Source organism: Gobio gobio, assembly GCF_949357685.1.
Source record: "Gobio gobio genome assembly, chromosome: 20".
Taxonomy (NCBI): Eukaryota; Metazoa; Chordata; class Actinopteri; order Cypriniformes; family Gobionidae; genus Gobio; species Gobio gobio.
In genome coordinates this window covers 30935204-30959872 of record NC_137113.1, presented here as the reverse complement: position 1 = coordinate 30959872, position 24669 = coordinate 30935204, and the positions used below count along the sequence as shown (strand labels likewise).

Below are 24669 nucleotides of genomic sequence, written 5' to 3'. Positions count from 1 at the left end.
CATGATGGGGACTCTATTCTTTCCGGTGAAATCACTAAACAAAAGGCCCACAAACGTGTCCATGCTCTTAATATACATTCATTGAACATCTTTGATTTTAATGAAGAAAAAATTAAATTTGAGGGCGGATTAGAACCTGAAACCTTTGACACTATGAGCACTACCACAAGATCACTACGAAACATGTTTAAAGCGGATGCATTTATTCACTAACAGGAAGAATCCCGAGACGAGACTAATGATATATCTGACGCAAACTACACGTTATTTGCAAATAGTCCGAAAATTATTATTCCCAAATAGAATTAGAGGTAGAATTTTCTTTATGCTTTATAAAAATAAGACATAGTGGCATAAGACATTTGTATTGCATACAATATAGGTTATGGTCATTTCATGGCTTTCTGAGGTAAATTTAACATTTTGTGACTGTTTACAAGCTGTTTTAATGATATCCAAGGGCTGAAACAGTGCTTACACGAGACATTATTCTACATTCAATCCTACGACATTAATTCGTTGCCCCGTGATTCAATTGTGGTCACAAATTAAAAACGAATTCCCTCCTTTTAGGAAAATAGTGGCTGCATTGTTTGTTAACTCGTTTTAATTATAAATGAGGGAACGAATTACAATGCAGCCACAATTTAATAAAATGAGAATATAATAAGTTAAGTGAATTAATTCTTAATTTGTTAATTTGTTGACACAATTTAATTATAACGAGGAACGAATTCGTAGAACGAGTTATACATCCGTGGTCATGTGTAAAACACTGTGACATGCAGACAAAAATATATTTATTGTGGCCACCAACAACCCTGTGTAATATTTATCTAGTTTACACTCAGTTTAACAATCATTTTCATAAAATAAGAAAGTTAGCTCTTACCTCAGCAACTCTTGATTCAAAATGGCAGTTTCTGGCGCATGCTGTGGAGGGCTCATAGGAGAGATCGGCGGGGTTTCCCGACGTATTTATGCAGGGGCCGCTCAAACAACTTAGAAATCTATGTTGCCTGAACTACTCTGATTAAACGGAGTAGTTGGGCACTGCTAAACTTAATATCTTAAGTATACTCAACATTTTAGTTGAACTGACTTATGAAAATTAGTTGAGGTAGCAAAAGCCTCAAATCCTTTTTTACAGTGTATATATAATTTCTAAAAGTATAGGCTAATTTACACAGCACATATTTATAACTGAACACACACACACACACACACACACACAACTTTATTCACTTTCACATAATAATGTTTTTGTAATTTGGTGTTTAGTTTGTTGTATAGTTTGTTTATACTGTTCTGTCTCTGTTTTGTTTCCAGGGACATCTGATGAGTGCTATAATAAAATGACTTCATTATATTTAAAATATGTTTTGATATTCATTTTATTTATATTATTAATATTTTATTTACCCATAAACGTGTCTTTAGGAAGCCATAAGTTATAGAGACAAGAATGACTTTTGCCATTTAAATGCCACATTAATTTACTGAGGACCCATACAGCCAATGATCATGTGTGAAAACACTTATACATAAATTGATCACTTAGAAATCAAAACTAAGGTTTGAGAAAGAAAGAATATGCATACAACAAAATATATTTTTTCATAGCAGCTTCAGTAACAAGTTCGAAACAAATTCTGCTGTAAACCGGCTCTAACAAGCCAATATAATGTCAATATTCAGCTCAAGTGACTTCAGTGTTGATTCAGTTCAGTTGATTTCAGTTCAACTGTAAATTCTTCAGTTGTGCATATTTGTGTGTAGTTAGATATATGCAAAAACAACATTTTTGGAAGAGTTAAAATAGTTTTGCACAAAGTGTTGCTTTTGCAAGAGATGTCTGATGTTTTGTGTGTTTTGTGTGTAGAGTTACAAGAAATGGAGCCATATTTTCAGAAATTGTGTGTAAGCAATTAGATAAAACTGTAAATGAATCCAGTTTATTTTAGTTCAGGACTCATAGTCCAGGTGTTAGTAATCTGTGCTTAATCTTTGTTCCAGGCAACAATTTTTTAACTCACGATTAACTAGATTAAGGCCTACTCTTGGCATAATTTAAACCCTGTCCAGGAAACCACCTCTTGAAAATCTGCATTGATAATTCATAAAATGTGGTGTGAGCTCAATTTAAATGACAATTACAGAAAAACACAATCTGACTTAACTATAAACACACAAACTTGTACTTTTCACATTTATGATTAATAGCCATTTAAAAAATCATTCATTTACATTTACATTTATGCATTTGGCAGACGCTTTTATCCAAAGCGACTTACATTGCATTCAAGGTACAATTTTACATTTTTGTCAATTCATTCACAGTGCAGGGTGGAAAAATTTATTTTGGTATGTAAACTGTATGCTTTACTTGATTTATTTGTGTGCTTTGGTTCATTGACTTGCTGTCTTCACTGCTGTCCTGTATTATTATAATTTTTTTACATAACATTGGTTATTGCTAATGACATATAGAGTAATTAATCTACACTGTGAGCCCGGACAAGTTGAATCTACTTAAAAAATTGGAGCAAACTGGTTGCCCTAAAAATTTAGTAATGTGAACTAAAACGAGTACATTTAACTTAAATTTAAGTTAACATTTTAACTTAAACTTTAAACTTGTTTTAGTCAAAAAAATTCAGAACCTAGATAAAACTCCCCCTGCTGCTACTCTGATTTGCATTTGTGTAGCTCACAGCATCTTCATTTACATGATAAAGCCTCCCCTAGAATTAAGGGGAGGGGGGGTCATGGGGGGACAACTGCCAAGCAAGGCCCACGTCCATTTACGACAATTTACGGCAGTTTTCGGTGTTGCCTGCAAATTGCCGTGCACAGTCGTAAACCTGAAGTTTCACGGCAATCTACAGTGTCACATACTGACGAAAATCCCACTTTTCATGCAGTGTGACTCTATAGGTTTTGCTCGCCTCAAACTCAGTCACAAGACTCTATTTCCATTCATACAGAAACACACCAGAACGTGGCGACAAAGACCTCTGGCGAATCAACAAACCCCTTTCAGCAAGGATGCCACAGAAGGAAATTCCCATCAAAGACACAAACAACAAAAGCAAATAACACCTCCGAAGTGGTGTATTAATATACAATGTAATAACCCTGCCTAAGAAAGGATAGAAGGGTTAAATTAATGAGTGATGTTTCATTCAGGCTAGGTCTTAAAAATTGCATTGCTAGAAACTTGGGATTTCATCATTATATGCTCTAAAAACATTCTTACCTCACTTTCTTCCTTTCTGCAACTCGTGTGAATGTGTTTATGTGTTGGATATTAGTTCTATGTGTTAGAATAGTCAATAAATATTGGTTGTATTTAAAGCAAAGGGTCTTGTGTTATATGATTAAGAATTTAATGTCTTAAACTGCTGATCTTGTTGCCTTGCTAATAATAGTATTTTTACTATATTTTGGATATTAATATCGGCTGCAGAGTGGACATTTGCGAACCTTTCAGTTGAGTGCTGGAACGATTTATTTGTCTGGCCATAAAATGAGTTAGCCTGGATGCCAGCCGAACTTAGCCCCGCCCACAACATTTTTACTCGGGCAGTTCGGTCTGGAATTGATCCGTAGAGGAGGAATTATGCCCGAACAGAAGCTGTTCGGACCAATGAAATTGTCAGGGCGGGCTTTAGACGATGATGGACAGATGATCAACAGTAACGTAATCATCCACGTCATCAAAGAGCGCTTGGGTTGAATTTGTTCTAATCCTAAACGGAGAACTTGTTCGTATATGCATTCACCTCTACTATTTCTCTCAGAAATGATGATCGTGTTGGTAAGTACTCTGTGTATCCTTAAATTCTTTTTTTTACAACACCGGCAAAGTTCGTTTACACTCATCTTTTTCTTCTTACGTTAGGCTACTTATTCCAGCGTGCGGGCAGACAGGGTTGCCAAGTTTTTACAAGAAAACCCGCCCAATTGCTAACGTTCCTCAAAACTAGCCAAAAACAAGCCCAATAGCTTTCCAGGGGGGTTCTCCGGGAAAAAAGGCATTTGGGGGGTAAAATATGTGTTATTTTGGAAGGACTGCCGGCTAAAATTCGCATTCCTGGGTCTGTATATCACATCATTGGGGTCGCTTCAACCCGTGGACTTGGCAACACAGTGCAGTTGAGTTCTGTTGACATTTGACAACTAACGTTATGCGTCGCTCCGTTGCTCTGATTGGTTGTAGGTCTATCCAATTGAGGTCTTTCCTGGTTCGGTTGAAACACGCCCCATAATCACAGCCCAACGGAGCAGTATCAGACTCATATTCTGACTAGAATTGAGTATGACGATGTCAGGCTAAAAATGAGTAGCTCTTTCAAAATTCCCAATAAAAATTAATTAATAATTCCTTTTGAGCTAAATTGACTTGTTTCCCTTATAAAACAATATTTACAATGAAATTAAATAATAATTATTCCAACACAAGTCATTGCAATTTCAGCTGAAAGCTTACCCAGGTTTCCTATTTTTAGTCTCTCTTATTATCTTTTTTACCCCTGACATCTTTTAGTAAATCAGGATGGCTTCAGAATGATTTTCTTTGAAAACATGGATCTGTCCTTCGGATGAGACGTTAAACCGAGGTCCTGACTCTCTGTAACCCCGGCATCCTGGCCAAATTTGCCCATTGGCCCCTGTCCATCATGGCCTCCTAATCATTCCCATATATATATATATATATATATATATATATATATATATATATATATATATATATATATATATATATATATATATATATATATATATATATATATATATATATATATATATATACACGATTGGCTTCATCACTCTGTCTCCTCTCCACCAATCATCCAGGTGGATGCTGCACATTGGTGGTGGATGAGGAGATTACCTCTTTTTATGTAAAGTGCTTTGAGTGCCTAGAAAAGCACTATATAACTGTAACTGTAACTAATTAATTAATTAATTAAAGATACATTGTTGGGGAAAGAAGAGTGGCAGAGAGAGGGAGGTCTAAAACATTCACAGTACTGTACATCTTTCCATCCATCAATTCCATCCATTTCCCAAAGCGCTTGTCTTATGTAGGGTTGTGGAGAGGCTGGAGCCTTTCTCTGGAATTGGAGTTTTGGAGACGAGATTAACTATTTAGCTAAGATCAATGTTGTTAGTGCAGACTGTATGAAGAGTTTTGAAAAAGTGGCTTTAGTATTGACCAATGCTTGTTAGCAATTTGGAAAACTGTATAAATAATTTACTTCTACTGTAAATGTAATCATTGACTATGTAACATATACTACAGTGAATTACTACAGAACAGTAGATATTGTCATTCTTGTTTTATAAAGACATTTTACAGAAGAAAAATTGTTTGACACTACCTGTCGTTGATGTTTTTTTAGGTCATCATTTTATGAGTGACAAAGTGTGTTTGTTGGGTGAAAACATTTGCTAGTGTTATGGAAAAATAATTTGATAGATTTGATATGAGACATTGTAACGATTGAGTCCACTGGAGGCAATTTGCAGAACCCAAGTGCAGTTTATTTTAAACAAGATGCGTGAACAATCTATTAAACAAACACAACATAAACAATGACTTGACTTGACTTGACTAAACTTGAACATACTGTAGAACTCACCAACAATGGGTTACACAAACAAAGCTAGACAAGGGAACATGACAAACAATAGGGCTAAAAAATACACAGACTACAAGACAAGGGACACCTGTGAACAAAGAACCAATCAGAACATGACGTCAGAACACATGAAAAGGGAGCACATGGCAGGATCACATGACACAAACAAGGGAAGCACAAGCCAAACAGGAAACAGAACTGTGATTAAACTCAAACAGAAGACATGAACATGAAACAAAACCAAGACACTAGATATAACAGAAATGTATGAAGAGTTGGTAACACTTTATAATAGCTGCATTCTATGAATCATTAATTAAGCATTAGTAAATAGTTAATTCATCATTTATAAAGCATTAATATACATTAATAAGCAGTTTATAAATACAGCTATAGGCTAAATGCTTTATTCTTGATTTATAAGGATATCTATAATGTGTTTAATAATTGTATTAATGTTTTAAAAATGTTGAATTAACAATTTGCTAATGCTTAACAAATGATTCATAGCATGCAGTTAGTATAAAGTGTTACCGAAGAGTTTTGGATGTGGTATTTACTGAGCCAAGCAGTAAGTAAGTAAGGAGAACTGTGTGAAGAGTTTTGAAAAACTGACCTAAGTTTTGAGAAATGTGTCCTAGTGATTTTAAAAAACATAATACAAAAATGAATAAGACAGCAATTTGCTACATTTCTTCAGTATTATATAGGCTATATATATATATATATATATATATATATATATATATATATATATATATATATATATATATATATATATATATATATATATATATATATTAGGGCTGGGCAAATTAACGCGTTAACGCGGGCGATTAAATTTTTCAGCTTAACGCATTAAAAATATTTAACTCAAATAACGCAGTGTCCGTTTTTATATTCATTTTTGCTTAGCGTTACATGATCATCACGCTCTTATTCATGTAAATGCTTCCAAGCTTGACAAGACACAAGCGAACGCGCTGTATGCCAATGTCCTCTGTGTGTGTGTGTGTGTGTGTGTGTGTGTGTGTGTGTGTGTGTGTGTGTGTGTGTGTGTGTGTGTGTGTGTGTGTGTGTGTGTGTGTGTGTGTGTGTGTGTGTGTGTGTGTGTGTCAGTGTCCTGTCTGTGTGGATGCGTCTCATGTCAGCTACACACACACACACACACACACTCGACGCATAGATAGACTCGCGTCAGTTTCCTGCTCACATCGAGTTCTCTTTTGCTCTTGAACAAACAATAACACAGAGGATTTTGAGTATTCTCATAATAGGAGTCTTAAATTAGTTGAATAACGTCTTAAATGAACTTAAAGAGTTGTGAGGAAATGAGATGTGCGGGACAGCGCGTGAGATCCGCGGCTGTTCTTAAAGTGACAGGAGCACTGATGATGCCTGTCATTAATGTTCATCAAAGAACAACGGGAACAGAGAAAATTTTAGCTTTAATGATGATTCATCTATATTTAATTTATTACTTATGCAGTTAATAAAGATAACTTACATTTCTGTATATGTATAACAGGGAAGGCCATGGGTAAATATAACATTTATTATTTTGGGTTTATGTAAAGATTGTTTTAAGTTCACTTAAATTAAAAGTTGTTTTTTTAAAGCCTAATAAATGTTGAAATTGGGAGCTTTCAGTTATACTGTAATGTAACATCATTAATGTTTCATAGACACTTTAGTATCAGTGATACTGGCCTTCATTCATAAAAATATGACAATACAACACATATTTAAAATATGCTGTCTTTAAATTGTTTATACATTAATTTGGAGAGTAATTGAAATGATTACAATATCAAAATATTAAAAACGTAAAATATTAAAAACTTGCGATTAATCGCGATTAATTACAGAAAAAAGTGTGATTAATTAGTTAATTTTTTTTAATCGATGCCCAGCACTAATATATATATATATATATATATATATATACCAAATCTAAAAAATGAAAACAATCAAAACAATTAGATGTAGCTGAACACCTACACAGGTGTTAGTCTTTCAATTTCATTACAATCGATCCAAAAGTGGACAACTCATTAATAATTTTGTAGTGTAGTACAAACATACTTCCTCATTAGTGCTCAATTTATCTGAGCCTAATTAGGGAAGGGGTCTGTATAGAGACCACTATAATAGAATTTTTTTTTTAAGTTTTTTTTAATATATTTTTAATTTTTATTTACAATAGTTGTTACCAATTTCTCAATAGTAGGTCACTTATTCATTGAGCACAACATCAGTATGTGGGATAATTTATCGATTTCAATACTATCTATACAAAAGGGAACAATTTAGGAATGATTTTGTACTGTAACATAACATAAACTGCAGTGAATTCTAAACAGTAGCTTTTTTAAAAATGTACAAAAGACAACTGTGCAATTCTACACGACAATTAATGAGTCATTAGTGACAACGTGTGTCTGTTGGGTGACCACCTTTGCTTTGCCAGTGTTAAAATGTCATGAACAAATGGCCGTTCACACTTCTGAGTTGAAAAATCTCAAGAAATGGGCGTGTAAAGCTGTGGAAAAGTGGGAGAGTAAAAGTTGGGAAAAGGGGAGACAACAACCAATAAAACACAGACCTGCAACACACTCATTATACAGACGCATGAATATTAAAATATGACAGCGGAGAACAAAAAACAGTTGAGGGCACCTTGATGCATTTTTAAAAAATATATATGACAGTATACTCCCAAGAATGAGGGTGAAACGTGGAAGAACATTTAAAAGGACTAATAAAGTTTTTAGTACATTTACAAGAACTACAGTCTCTGAACAAATGAAACACGTCAGTTTAACACAGAAAGAATAAAAGCATAGCTACTTTTTTGTCATTTCTTCTTTTAATTTTCGAATTATTCAGTGTATCAGAATAATTCATCATGTCATCGCATTCATGATCAGTATTAGTGTCCTTATTTGCACATATTTCATTTGAGGAAGACGATTAAATATATGGGCATACACAGTGCTGGTTCATGTTTAGAGCACTATAGTAAATGAAATATGTCCATTAAACGTGAAAACAAGCTTACTCCAGTCCATATATGATCTTTGATCCGCATTGCGAGTGTTGTTAAACTCATCGCGACATTCGGTGCAGAAACCGAAATGTTGTTACATGTTGTTTGATTTCTTGCTGTAAAATGATCTCGTTGCTAATACAGTGCAGTGATTGGGTTAAAAGAGTTCATTCTCATGAATAAATATGCTCAGAACAGGCTGACATAGACATCAGATCCTGTGACGTTCACCCAGAAGAAATAAATTGCTCGGAAAAACGCAAAAATAACCAATTTCCCCCAATTGCTAAGGAAAACACAAACCAGTCTGACGTTTTTTTAATGACCTTATAGAGGAGATAGGTGAACAGAGTCTATATACAATACCTCCAGTTGCTATGGTGATTTGTCTCACTTGGTGTCCATAGAAAGGGAAGTTAAAGGTTAGTGCCACCCGCTAGCAAAGGAATATGATAAAGAAAAAAAACAGGAAATGTAGGCAGGGAGTTAAAATGCCAAGTAACAACATAATTACAAGCTAGAATAAGATGTTTCATTGTCATCCATGTGAGCCAAGTGCTTATTTCCACAAAAATACAGGAATATATGTGTGTGATTGTCTCACCGATGCCTGTCGATGTGTGTTGGACAGGATAGTGTGCACTCTTACAGGTCCTTCATGCACTGAATCCAGATTCACCCACAGTTCCTGTGTACGTTTGTCACCAGGACCAAAACTGTGCCAGGAGTAGTACCTCTGAGAGTCCCCCTTAGAGACAAATAGAGAGAATATGTGAATGATACTGTATGTCCATAAAACATTCATCATTAGATGATCATTTAATATGATTAACAGGATTAGGAAGAACAGGTCAAAAGAATCAGATAAGGACAATGCACTGCAAATAATTTATCAATATTTTTCTCTGGGGGGTGGGGGATACATACAGAAGGGCATACATAAAGTATGAAAATAAAAACATTTCAGAAGGGTGCATTATGTTCCATTTATAAGCGAGAATGTATAAAATGTTATAAATTCGTCTATTATTATTAATATTTTTCATCTTTTTCTGGAAAAAATCTTTTTCTGGACTGCACCATTTGTCGTAGATCCATGAATGGGGTAAATTCAGACGGGAAATAAGTCTGTAATTATCAACACGCATTTAGAGCACCCTAGCATTCGTATAGCAAAATGAAAAAGCCATATCTCAGCACCAGAACATTGCACAGACGTGGGAGTTAGCTTTCTAGCAAACATGCAAAAGACCCAAGCTACTGCCTAGTGCAACCATCTCAGCACTTTGACACGGCAAGCACCACTAACATTTTCTTCAGAAAATGTACATGTCTAGTTAGTGGTATTTGCAAAGCAATGTATCACTATTATTATAACTCGTACTTATTATTGGTGCTTGCGAAGTGAAGCATTACTATAATTATCATCTCACATGCAACTTCCGTACAAAATTTAGGCACCTTACTCATCCCGCACCATCTGTCATAGACCCATTAATCAGGTGTCAAATCTTGCAGCTTATTGAGGAAAACACTGCTGTGACGATCTGGCGTGTGGACTAGGCAAAAAAGTTCCATAGACTTAACATTGGCACAAATTTTGTGAGATAATGTCTCTGGATCAGAATGTCATAGATATTTGGGGTGAGCCCATTTATCTCTGTCTAGCAAGCAGCTAATAAGTCGAGATATTTTCTTTTACAGAAATCGCTTTTTAAGGATTACAACAAATCGCTGTTAGGGACTACACAAGCTTCCTCCCGGGTTAGTGACATCACTAACCCTAAAATTTACATAAATCCTGCCCCTGGGAATACACAACAAAGGGGGTGAGGCCATGTTGGGCTGCGTTAGAGAAAAGGAAGAGTTAAGTAGTAGTGTTGTTGCCGTGCCGTCGCTGTAATTTTCACCCCGATTGCAGGTTCTTTTTGTTCTGCCTTCCTATGGACACTGGACTGACGCCGTATCTACACCAGACGCGAGTGGCGCGATGTGACAAAACAAAAGACAATTGAACCCATTATAATCAGTGATGTTGTCTAACTAGGTCAGCATTAACTAGGTCACTAGGTCAACTAGGCTTAACTAGGTCTGCCGGAACCGGGAACACTTCCCATAACACCTGATGTACACGTTACATCATAAAAAGAATGGCATCTACGCTAATGTTAGTCTCTCTGTTTATCCCGAGGTTTACTGTAGTCAGCCGGATCCGGGCCATACCCAGATCAGATGGTGGACCTGCGCCTAGACATGACCAACGCATCCCTGAAGTGTCTGCAGAGACCGTGTCAATTAGACTCCCCCCTGACATTGCCTCATCAACACAACATCCTCAATAAACCCGACTCCGGCGCTATGACTGCGATCTTTCGAATATTCCTATCTAATAATTGCCTCATCGTCACGGCATCCACAATAAACCCGTCTCCGGTGTGATGACTCCGATCTTTCAAATATTCCTATCTAATATGACTTCTGACCTGTAATGTTGCCAGAATCATAATTATACACTGTTTGTTCGTTGGCCAGAGGAGAACTGGCACCCTGACTGAGCCTGGTTTCTCCCAAGGTTTATTTTTCTCCATTACGCCACCTGATAACTGTCACCTTTGGCTTGGCTTGCTCAGTTGGGGGACACTAAATTTTCAACTAAATATTCAAATAAAATTTTCAACTAAATTACTGATCAGCCCGCATTGTCACTATATGATAATTGAAATGAGCTGGATGACATCACCGTTTTCTCCAGAGCAGCCGAATCAAATCACTAGGAGGTTAGCGAATCCCAGGGAGGGGCTTCATAGAACTAGGAAATCATCAGTTTTTACGAGAAGGGACACGGTGGTGTAGAATAAAGCTAAATGATGTGAAAAATAATGTGTTTTATTTATAAAGCAAAGCATGAAAACGTGTTAGACTGCACCCCATTAAGCCTTCTAAAAAACCTTATCAACCACCCCTTTTATAGAAACTTTGCAACCTCAGTGCTCAGTGATGACAAGGAAAATATTATGCCCTTAAAATACAGGATGCGTTTGAAAATATGAAAAGTGCACTTGTCAAGAAATTAAATGATGTTGATTATGTATCTACTACAGCAGACTACTGGTTAGCCAGGCAGCGCAGTTACTTTAGGGTCACCTGCCATTGGATTGAAAAAAACATCTTTAGAGAGATGTCCGGCAGCCTTGGATTGCAGATATATGACAGGTTTGCACACATTTGATGTCACTGCTGCAGCTTTAGAGGAAATTCGCTCAGAGTACAAAATCAGAGGAAAGATTACGATGACAGCACTTGGCTCAAAGTTTTTGAAGGCCTTTCGAGTATATGGGGAGGAGAAAGAGGATGACGCAGGACTCCTTCTCACAGATAAAAGATCAAGACAGAATTGTAAATACCTTGAGAGACAATTATTATTAAAATTCAACAGTAAAATTCAGTAAGACTGTGTTCAAGGCAGAACATAGAAGCAAATACACACATTCTCACACACAAATACTAACACAAACACTTACACTCTCTCTTTACACATACTTTCTCTTCTGTTCTATAGTCTGTTCTTTTGTTGTCATGTTTAAATATAGATACTGGCAAGTTTGTGTTGTAAACACATGTGAGAATACACGGGTTGGAGCAGACCCGTGGGAATAGAATTACCGGACTTAGCCTGGGCACAGGCAGGACAGGCAGCCACGAATTTACGAACCTTGTGAGTCATAGACGGCCACCAAAAACGCTGGCGAGCTGTGGCCAAGGTACCCCTCACCCCAGGGAGAGCGGCAAACTTGGAAGCGTGACCCCAGCGGAGAACGGCGGATCGAACAGTCTTAGGAACAAACAATCTACCCTCTGGGCAACCTTGAGGAACCGTAACGTGGGCGAGCGCTCTTTTAACAGACCGTTCGACCCCCCAGACGAGCGCACTAACCACACAGCCCTTAGGCAAAATGGACTCGGTGGTGGAACCCTCCCCCGAGGAGCCGAAATGACAAGAAAGCGCGTCAGGCTCAAGGTTCTTAGAGCCTGGTCTGAGAGAAATGGTGAAGTCAAACCATCCAAAAATAAGTGACCATCAGGCTTGGTGCAAATTTAACCTCTTAGCAGAACGAATATATTCAAGGTTTCTGTGGTCCGTCCAGACGATAAACGGAACGGCCGCCCCCTCTAGCCAATGATGCCACTCCCAGAGAGCCAGCCGAATGGCCAAAAGCTCACGGTGTCCCACATCATAATTTTGTTCTGTGGGTGAAAGCCTGTGAGAGTAGAAAGCGCACGGATGGATCTTGTTATCAATAGACGAGCGTTGTGACAAAACCGCTCCCACACCCACATCTGAAGCGTCAACCTCCACAATGAACTGTCTCTGGGGGTCAGGTGTAACTAAGATAGGTGCAGAGGAGAATAACCTCTTCAGACGTTCGAAGGAGAGCTGAGCGGAATCGGACCAGAGAAAACGTGATTTGACAGAAGTGAGGGTGGTAAGGGGAGCTGCAATCTGACTGAAATTACGGATAAACCGTCGATAAAAATGTGCAAATCCCAGGAAACGCTGAAGAGCCGTACGGGAATCGGGAACGGGCCAATCAAAGACAGCCTGTGACTTAGCGGAATCCATACTAACCCCCTCTGCCGACACAATGGAACAGAGAAACGTTACAGACTCGGAATGAAATTCGCATTTCTCTGCCTTAATGAAAAGACGATTCTCTAAAAGGCGCTGTAACACGCATCGTACGTGTTGGACATGCTCCTCAAGCGAGGACGAGAAAATTAGTATATCGTCTAATTACACAAAGACGAAGACATTTAGCATATCTCTCAAAACGTCATTTACAAGCGCCTGAAAAACTGCGGGAACGTTTACCAGCCCGAAAGGAAGAACGCGGTATTCAAAGTGGCCTAGAGGGGTATTGAACGCAGTCTTCCACTCGTCTCCTTCCTTAATGCGTACTAAATGATACGCATTGCGGAGGTCCAGTTTCGTGAAGATTCTCGCTCCCTGCAAGATCTCAAAGGCTGACGACATCAACGGTAACGGATACCGGTTCTTAATGGTGATGTCGTTCAGCCCTCGATAATCAATGCAGGGACGCAGCGAGTCGTCATTCTTCACGAAAAAAAACCCCGCCCCGGCAGGAGAGGAGGACTGGACAATAGTTCCCGCGGACAAGGACTAAGACAAATACTTCTCTAGCGCTTCACGCTCGGTGCAGATAGAGAATATAACCTCCCGCGAGGTGGGGTCGAACCAGGGCGAAGATCGATGCTACAATCGTATGGTCGATGGGGAGGGAGAGAGGTGGCCCGTGAACGACTGAACACTGCCCGCAGATCATGGTACTTCTCAGGAACCCTAGAAAGATCAATATACTCCTCCTGAAAAACAGAGATAGAAGAGACAGCGGGGACAGCAGACACAAGACACTTGACATGACACGGTAAACTCCAAGATAAAATAGACCCCTCCACCCAATTAATCTGGGGATTATACTGTTGTAACCAGGGCTTAAAAACGGACAAAAATATCAATCGGTTCACTCCGAGCAGAATCGATATTATAGCGTTTCCGTTTTTGCGTTCCTCAATAAACATTACTGTTCCGAAAACGGTTTGATTTGAAAAAATACCGGTTAATAACGTTATTTTAATTTAGCCTATACTTTAAACAAATATGTATAAATAGACTTATTTTCACTCAATAATAATATAACGCATGGTAATTAAACTTGAATATTTATTTCATAACATTTTTAAAACCACAACAGAAATACATGTGTCCCTCTTATGCCTAATTCTTTTCAGAAGAGTGATAATATTCTTTGTAACGTTACATAACTTTTTTTCAACACGACTTGTTTTAAAAAAAAATTGTGAATAAAGAATAAATAAACTGGATAACCATTAATGCATCGTCAACTGCTAATTTCAAAGCAAACACTGCGCAACACATCCTTGCATCACATAATCAAATTCAGTCAGCTAATAAAGCTTGATCATTTAATGCAATATAACATACCATTTAATACGAAGCATCAACCGTCTATAGAAAACATTGACCTGTCCTGTATTGGCAATCTGAAAGACTATAGGAAAAATGTTTGATAGATGATAGCCTACTAGGATAGGCTTAAACGAAATCCATAAACTAACCTAAATCAGTCTATTTGAGCTTAAAGTCCGTACTGCTTATTTAAACGTTCGAAAAGAATGTCCTCCAATACCTGCGCTTTCATTGTAGACCTCAGTGAGGAAAGAAATGTACTTGAGGCATGTAAATGCGTGCTCTGCACTGACGGTAGATTCATAGATGACTGGGGCGCGGGCATTTCACTCACGCTTGATCCGTCAACGTCACATGCTGTACTACTCAATTCATGATTGGTCACTGCCAAATAAAAATAGTAAAGAGAACGATAAAATAACGTTATTAACCGGTTAATGGTCATTTCAAATTAATGTTTCTTTCCAGAACGATTCAAATTGATTTTGATTTCGTTTTCTTTTTTGTTCCTCTTAAAATTTTGTTCGTTTCCGGTTTTCGTTTTCGTTCCTTGAACCGGTTCAGAGCCCTGGTTGTAACCATGGGTGACCCAAAACAATAGGGGCTAGTGGGGATTGAAAAGTAAAAATATCAATAGTCTCTTGGTGATTACCAGAAATGGTGAGACTCACTGTTATGGAGGCTCTATGAATGTTAGACAGCACACGGCCATCTAATGCAAAGGCAGTGGGGGGATCAGACAGTTCCCGTAAGGGAATACCATGTTCAATAGCCCAGCTCTCATCCATGAAGTTTCCCTCAGCACCGGAGTCAATAAGGACAGAACAGGGAAATGAAGAGCCCCGCCAGCGCACAACAGTATCAAACATAGTGCGGTTCTTGTGAAGTGGGGACATGGGGGTTGCGCTCACCAGTACTCCCCGAACTACTGGCAAGCTCTTGCTTTTACTGGACGGTAGCCGCGTAATGACCAGAGCCGCCACAGTACAGGCAGAGACCCTCCTGTATGCGCCGTTGACATTCGGTGGAAAAAATCCGTGTTCTCCCCAGCTGCATTGGTTCAGGATCAGAACTTGATTCAGAAAAGGGTGCGGTGGAAGGATACCTCGGTTGCTCGGGGTTGCTACCGCGTGCACGTCGACGCAGATCAAACCACTTGTCAAGGCGGATCGCCAGCTCCGCCAGTTGGTTAAACTGGGAAGGAATCTCTCGTGCAAAAATCTCATCCTTGAGCTCGTCATTTAACCCGTCCAGGAAATGTGCAGAAAGAGCGGGTTCGTTCCATTCATAGGTAGCTTCCAAAGTCTGAAACTCAATGGCAAAGTCAGTAGCGGAACGCTTACCCTGGCACAAGGCGGCAAGCTGCCAATAAGCTTCCTTTCCGAAGACGGAGCGATCAAACACCCTTATCATTTCCTCCTTAAAGGTAGCGAATTGCTGACAGCACACGGAACTAGCCTCCCAGAGAGCCGTCCCCCAGTCGCGAGCCCGTCCCGTGAGGAGAGAGACAACGAAGGCAACCTTGGAACGTTCCTCCGCATATGTGGTAGACTGAAGAGAGAACACCTCCTCGCATTGTGTTAAAAAGGCACAACACCCAGAGGGCTCATCTGAGTAACGGGGGATTATTGATCTGAGGCTCCGCGGAACTACAAGATGCGCCCGCAGACTGCCCTAGGCGAAGATGGTGGAGCTGGTTCGTGAGATCGGTAACTTGGGCTGCCAGACTCTCCACAGCATGCTTAGTGACAGAGAGCTCCTCCTAATGCTTGCCCAGCAGAGCTCCTTGCATCTCAACAGCATTGCGGAAAGGCGTCTCCTTTGCTGGGTATGGTGGCCAGAAGAGAGGACCCAAATGCAAAGGTGCAGAACAGAAATGTTTATTCAGTCACAAAAGGAACTTAGGTAGACTGCCGATCACAGGAAATGGTGATGCAGATCTGGAGCATAACACAGGCATCAAACAATAGAGACAGTCCTTAGAAACAGGCCGATGTCTGTGCTCGCAGCGGGAAAGCAGTGGCGAGCGAAACAGCCCCAGTCAAAGCACTCAGCACCACAGACAGGGTCCGGATGGTTACTCACATACAGCAGGAGACTAGACAGAAAAAACGGTGAGACCAACACGACAACACAGGTCGATCCGAACAGATTAGACAGTGCAAACGAGAGACGTGAACTAGAGCGAGAAGCATACAATAATAATCTGGCAAAGAAGCCACAAACAGGAGGCACTAAATAGCCAGAAAGATGAATGAAAAGAGGAACAGGTGCATCTCAATCAGAGAGTGCGCTGATTGCGATAGCAAACCGGTGGTTCATGAGTTCGCACTTACATATAATTTATAGAGAGTAATTCAATGCGTATTTGGCGTGCTGTCCGGGGGGAGGACTTTGAGCTCGGAATTAGGCCCGAACCCAGAGGACCCCCCGTATATGTAAGTGGTTTTAGTGTTAAAAGGTGTGGCGAAGGGGTGGTGGAAGGGTTACTAAGCATATTATCAGCTAGTGAATATGCAATATTGAGTTTATGCAGCAGCAAGCAGACATGTAATTGCCGTAAGAATAGTTACCATGGATACCAACTGATAAGAAAAAATGTGAAAAACTAGGGACATAGGGAGACCCATAGCCCTTAACATTCCCTTAAGACTTTCCTGCATTCATTTATAGAAAAACTATACCATTTCGTGCAGAATGTAGTTTGTGTAGAGGATATTAATTTTATTATATTACTTGTGTATTGATTTGTGTATCTTTGTTTGTGTTTGATTTAATCGTGGGATATAGTGATGATAAAATATTCATTAATTCTGAAGTTCACTTGTGATTAAGCAGACGGTTAAAATAATGAGGCGAATGTGATTTTTATATACACATACTATATTAGAATTCAGGTTAATTTTCTTTATTGTGTATGTTAAAGTTTGTACTCAGAAAGTGTTTAAGCTTGTTGAATATAATTTGAGTACTGTATTTCAAAAGAGATAGAAAGAACTGTCAACAACACAATAAAATGTTTAATACGCTTTATTTCAAATGATTTACATACTTGTATTTTTGCTCCTGTTGAATGTTTTTCACCTTTCTTCTGTCTTCTGTCCACTTTTCAAGTGGGGATTTAGTGGGGAAAAGAATAAGCTTGACAGTGGAAAAAACGGGAGATCAGCTAGAAACCTGTGAAACTCTAGTCAACTCCATAAGCAGAGCCTACAAAGAGATGACTGAAGAGGATCTTCAGGACAGTTTAAGTAAACTCACAAAGCAAGCAGAGAAAGTCATGGAAGCAAATGATGATCTTGAAGCAGGCATCATCGCAGAGTTAGAGGCGGAGCTGGACGCAGAAAAGTTAACCGGGTTAAAAGAACAACAGCAAGCCGATCTTGAGAAAACTGCGGGTGAGTGTGAGTTCAAATGAAATGAAATGAAATGTCTTCTTCAAGAAACTCTCTGGGCTAGGTATGGATACATTGAACTGACCAAAGCACTGCATGTTGCCGAAGCTGAGAGTGAATGTGTCGCAGCAGTAGTTCCAGATGGCAATCACGAAGCATATGACTTCATGCTCAAGCACCTTCAAAGTTTAGCAAAGACTGCAAAAGATCTGCACTGCAGGTGGCAGCGGTGGATCCCAGAAGGTGATCAGAAAAAGAAGAAGATTCAGGAGCTAGACTGTCTCGATGAGATCTCCGGCTCACCAGTTATAATACAGCAGAGGACATTTTCTGTGTCCTAGAAAATCGCTATGGTAATGTGACAGCTATTGCAATTGAAATCATGGAGGACTTGCAAAGAATCCCTGCTATCAGAAGTCACCAGCCACTGAAAAAAGTTGGATTAATTCTAGCAGTAGAAAAGGCAATTGGGGGTTTGAGTGACCTCGGAAATACTGGTACTGGTACTGGAAAACTTCCTGAGTCCCTCAAGAAGGAATGGCTTGTCCATGTCTCTGACCAGCAGAGCTCTGTCACACCAGACAACCGGTTTGAAAATCTTTTAGAATTCCTCAAAAAGCAAGAAAGCATTTATGAGCAGCTTGAACAACTAAGGGAGGACGAACCAAACAGGAAAGAGCTAAGAGCTGAGCCAAGGTGGGCAAGAACAAAATCCACAAAATTAAGCAACGACCAATCATGGTGTGTAGTCTGTGGTGATGCTAAGCACAAAAGGAAGCTCTACTTCTGCAAACAGTTCCGGTCACTGAAGCTAACAGACAAGAAGGCTGCGGTAGGAAAACTAGGAGCTTCCAAAAGGTGTCTTTAAGTCCACGCGGACCATTCATTCTGCAAATCCAACTTTCTATGCAAAAACCAAAGCTGTGAGGAGGACAGTGTTCCTGAGCATCATTATCACTTATGCCCAAATGAGGAAAGAAAGGAAAGCAGTGCTATTCAGGAAAAAGGCAAGCTTTGTAATGGAGGACAAAACGGCAGGAAGTGCTACACTAGAGATCAAGAGGGCTTCCTCAGTAGACTTCCACCAGACGTAGCACAGCAATGCCGAAGTGTGTTCTCAAACACTGCAGCAAGAGCGTTCAATGTAACGAAAGATCAGCCAAGTCTACTAGCAGAAGATGGGTTGCTGGAACTGCCCGTGATCATGATGCTTCTCAATGTGACAGCTAATGCTGGACAGAAAATTGGGACATTAATTGATTTAGCAACAGACATTATTTATATAAAACACCATGCTGCAAGCTGTCTGAACCTAAGAGGTGAAAGAATTACTCTTGATGTTAATGGAGTGAAATGGAATGAAAATTTGGGTAAAGACCAAGAGGTATCTTCTAAAGATCAGAGTAAAAACTTCCCAGGGCACTCTCAAGTCATCAGTTGGCCTGCTATGGATTAGAAAGCATTGCTGAGATTCACAAAACGGTGCCACCTGAGCGACTACAAAGTTTCCTTCCAGACGTTCCTCTCATTGAACTTACAAAGCCTAAGGTGGCTGCTAATAAGTCATAGAGAAGGGCAGCTAGCACCACAAAGATTCAGAGTGATCGGAGACCTCGTGCTGTGGGACGGACCGCTGGGAAAGAGGGTTAGAGGCGCCCACCCGGAGCTCTTCAAAGAGGTAGCTATATCAGCCCACAGATCCAAAACGCACTTTGCAAGATCGATGAGAATGGCAGCTGTGAAGAATGAAGAAGTTAACAGAGTACCATCCACCAAGTAAGTCAATGGCCAGATTTCATGAATCAAGCGCTGCAAGCAGCATCCAATACTTTCTGGAGTGATGGAGTTGGGATTCCATCGATGCAGCATGTGAACCTGTGGAAATTGCCAACTGGGTGGAAAACAAATGACTCTCGCTGAGAAGAGGGAACTTGAAATGGTAAGAGAGGGCCTCACTTATGTCACAGAGGACAACCACAGCAAATAGGCGCATTGGCACGCCAAATATCCTTGGCAGGTGGATCCAGATTCCTTGCCGAACAATAGGAGAGCAGTTGAGGGTACATTCTTGATGATGGAGAAACAACTATCCAAAGAGACTGCTTACAGTGCTCAAGTGAATGAAATGCTGGACAGAGGGGCTGCAGTAAAGTTATCCGAAGAAACAATCGCTGGCTCCTAACCCTCACTCAGTCACAACACCATTGAGGCTTGTTTGGAATAGTAGCCAAAGATTCAGAGGTGTCAGCATGAACGATTTACTAATAAAAGGTCCAGACTTTCTCAATCCAATACATGCTGTCCTGTTGAGATTTAGAACCAGAGTGCACGGCACATTACGAGACATCAAGAAGATGTACAATTCCGTTTGGTTGGAAGACCGTGAAATGCACTTGCACAGGTTCCTTTGGCGAGACTTTGAAAACAAGGAGCTAGGGGAATACGCGTCTCAAGAGTCAAAATTGGGGACAAACCTGCAGGACGCATTGCACAGCTGGCAATGCATGACACTGCTAATTTGCCTGCCTTTTCTCACCTTGAGGAAGAGCGCAGAGTGCTCCATCAAGACAGCTATGCTGACAACATTCTCACATCCCACAATGACCTCCATAAGTCGAAGTCCATTGTGACAAATGTGGAATTGATCTTGGAGCAGGAGGATTTGTTCTCAAGCCATGGGTCTTCTCAGGTCAAAGTGGGAGGGGTGAGTCAGAAGATGAGCCCTTGGTAACCAAAGAGAAGATCATGGTTCTACCAAATCAATTGCACAATGATGACAACACAGCACTTGGCCTGGGCTATGATGTGAGAGAAGACAAGCTCCGTGTGATGACATCAATTAATTTCTCAAAAAGAAAGAAGAAAATGAGACTCTGTGAAAATCTCTCACAAGAGCAGGTCAGAGCCCAAAGACCAAATCCACTAACACGAAGAGAGTTGTTGAGTCAAGTGTCAGGTGTGTATGATCCAGTAGGCCTAGTTACTCCTGCCAAGCAGAAGGGAGCACTTCTGGTCCGCAGAGCTTTCCAAGAGGCAAAGGATGGAAGGGTTCCAGTCAGTGAAACTTAGGACACCGCCCTCTCGGATCGTCTCAGAGAAGATACAGTGAGACTCTTTGAGGAAAATGTCCAGCTGGGCCAGATTAAATTCACCAGAGCTATTACTCCCCAACATTTCAATGATGAACCCTGGGCGATAACCTTCTCAGATGGAAGCGAGAATGCTTATGGTGCCGTAATGTGCCGTATGGAACTCTGATCAGGGTCCAATCACCAAACTCGTAGAGTCCAAAACCAAACTAAATCCTTTAGATCTCAAAGGAGATGTTGTCAAAGCAGAGATGTGCGGAGCATTGTTTGCCGCACGGATTCATAAGTACTGCAAAGTCGAATTCAAGTTGGCAAGTGGTACCACTTGGTCGATAACCAAACAGTCCTTGGTGCTATACAGAGGGAAAGCTATGGGTATAACATAATCTTTGCTAACAGGATTGGAGAGATCCAAGGAATCATCAAAGCACAAGAATGGTGGTGGATATCAGGTCCACAAAACATAGCTGATGTGATCACTAGGGGTCTAATCCTCAAGACCTTGGTGAAAATTCAGAGTGGCAAAATGGACCAAAGTTCCTGAGCCTACCAGTAGATGAATGGCCAATCAAGTCAGCTAAGGATCTTGCAGCTACCGCCCGAGAAATTATCAGCAAGCTTCAAAAGAAGGCATTTGTGGCTGCACTGACAAGGTCTAAGGTGAAACAACAAGAACCAACTGAAGTATCAAAGAAAAGTGAGGATCTCATCCAAGTCAAGATAGAACTCAAAAGACCACCTGTAGCATGGGTCTGGAGGGCAGGAATAAAGTTCCTTGGCAAGAATCGAACCCTGAAAAACCCAGAGTGGGAGCCAATCTTTTAAACAGGGATCATCTCGGTGAGAGAGAGAGAGAAAGAGGATGCCCTGTGAGATATTTTTCTTGCTGTGCAAAAAGGTATAACTTCCCTTAACGCCACCAATGACAGACTGGTAGTCTTTAAAGATCCAGACTCTGGCCTATTGGTCTGTGGTGGAAGAATGCAGGTCTTTAGAGAAGATCAAGTGAGCGTTCCAATCTGTCCCTACAATGCCTGGGTTTCCACACTGTTAGCCCGAGAATCTCACAGAGGGCCACAGAGAATTAGCCGAAACTTTATTGAGAATGAGGAGGAAGGCTTGGGTCATCAGGGGCAGAAGAATAGCTCAAAAAGTTGCCGACAGCTGTGTTCAGTGCAGGAGGATCAAAGCAAAGAAATGTCAACAAGTGATGGGTGATTTACCTCCAGAGAGATTGCAGCCTGATGCACCCTTCGAGTTTACAACTGTGGATTCTTTGGACCCTTTTCACTAGGGATGACGTTAAGAAAAGAGCTTTGATGAAGGTCTGGGGTATTGTCTTCTGCTGTATGTCAAGCAGAGCAATCCACATAGAGCTGGCCAACACCCAATCGACCGAAAGTTTCTTAATGGCCTTCCAAAGAATCACTGCAGTTAGGGGCTTTCTGAAAAATATTTATTCAGATCCAGGCACCAATTTCATTGGAGCAAGACCAGTTTTGCAGGAGCTGTACAAGTTCCTGGAGTGCATTGATAAGTCTGCACTAGAGGAATCGGCAGCACGAAAAGGAACGGAGTGGATGTGGATTCATCCAAGTGATTCTCCACGTAGGAATGAAGCTGCGGAGGCTGCAGTGTGCATTGTTAAGGGGCACTCTAAAACTGTGGAGGCGAGTCTACTCTAATTTACAGCGAATTACAGATAGCCCTTCAAATGGCAAGTCATCTTGCTAACGAAAGGCCCATCGATGCCAGAGCGCAAGCCCAGGAGGACTGCATCCAGTATGTAACACCCAGTTCATTGGTGCTGGAACGAGCATCCCAAAGTGGTGATGTCAAAACATTTGACTTTTCCAGTTAACCATTCAAACGTCTTCAAGCAACGCAGTCAGTGGTGGATAGTTCTGGAGACATTGGAGCCAACTTGCAGGTTTCAACTCTTACAAACTAAGTGGCATACCATGCACAGGGACGTTGCAATTGGAGACATTGTTTGGATAGTGGATCAGAATGCTCTCAGAGGACAATTTAATCTTGGCTTAGTTATTAGTGTCAATCAAGACAGCAAGGGTGTCGTGAGAGACGTCAGTGTTCAAACTTTCCCTAGGTACCCTGTTCCTATCACAAAGAGAGAACTTTAATCGTTCGTTTTCTGTGAATGGAAGAAAGTTATGCTTGTGAAGCGGCAGGTACCTAATCAGTGTTGATGCAGCAAGTCTGTTTGTGTTCGGCACAGAGATATTCTGTGCCAACTTTCTTTAAGCTGCTTATATATGACCATTTCGTGCAGAATGTAGTTTGTTTAGCAGATATTAATGTTATTATATTACTGGTGTATTGATTTGTGTATCTTTGTTTGTGTTTGATTGAGAAGCAGACCGTTAAAATAACGTAGTTTATGTGACTTTCATATACACATATTGAAATGTAGTTTTCAGGTTAATTTTCTAAATTGTGTATGTTAAAGTTTGTACTCAGAAAGTGTTTAAGCTTGTTGAATATTATTTGAGTACTGTATTTCAAAAGAGATAGAAAGAAATTGATTTACATATTTTTATGTTTGTTTCTGTTGAAGGGTTTTCACCTTTCTTCTGTCAATACTCTTTGAACTTACACTTTTGCCATCAATGTGTTTATAAGCAACTGAAAAAAGCACAAATGTAAGAGCATGTCAAAACTTCTAAAGGGCCCCAAAAGAGCTCAGACTCCTAGGGGTTAAAACCACATTGTCACGATTCACCAGTGAGAGTGCCCCTGATTACCACCTGAGGGCACTCCACCCCGGACTGTCACTCCATCAAGGACTACATCTCCCATAATCCTTTGCCTGGACTCATCAGCACTCATTGTTTGCATCTGTGTCTCATTTACCTCATTACCTCAGCCTAAATAAACCATGTTCACGTCATTCATTGCAAAGTCTTGTTTGTTGTAAGTAACACTGCATTTCTGAGCATTCTCCCCGGTTGCTTGCCTCTTGGTCTTGGATTACTTGCCTGTTCTGTGGATTACCCTTTTGTCTGTCTCTCCTGCCTTGTTTAGACTGCTTGCCTGTGTATGACCTTTTACTTGTTTTTGACTACGATTGTGGATTATCCTTTAATAAAGCTGCGTTTGGATTCTCAGCCTTTGTGTCTCGGGGGAGTTACGTTACAGACATACAGTAATCCACATATTATCCCAAGTCTTTCTAGAAAACAAACAAACTAAAAAGCATATTCTTGAGACCTTTATGTGAATTATTGTAACAAAATAGATTGTAAAATAGATATAGCTCCTGCCGCAACAAGTGCATTAGACCTACAGTTAGCATCAAGCTACATAACACAATTTAAAAGATTAAAATTACACTTTCACTCAATTTTACTTTAGAAAACATCCATTATTGATATAAAAATAGCCGAAATCACATGAAAATCAAACAAAAACCTTATGCCATAGTTATTGTGTGTTTATTAGCTTCTTATTTCAAGTGTAGATA

At 40.0% G+C, this 24669-nt stretch overlaps 1 protein-coding gene across 4 annotated transcripts in view; it reads right to left on the bottom strand.

Annotated features, from left to right (window-relative positions):
• Positions 1–24669, bottom strand: part of plxdc1 (plexin domain containing 1) — a 582117-nt gene that overhangs the window by 389459 nt on the left and 167989 nt on the right. For all 4 annotated transcript variants that reach the window (XM_079846240.1, XM_079846241.1, XM_079846242.1 and 1 more), the window contains exons 3-4: positions 9302–9445; positions 9064–9133 (exon numbers count right to left, since the gene is read on the bottom strand). In XM_079846240.1, the coding sequence (XP_079702366.1) occupies positions 9064–9133; positions 9302–9445 (214 nt within the window). The remainder of the gene's footprint in view (positions 1–9063; positions 9134–9301; positions 9446–24669) is intronic.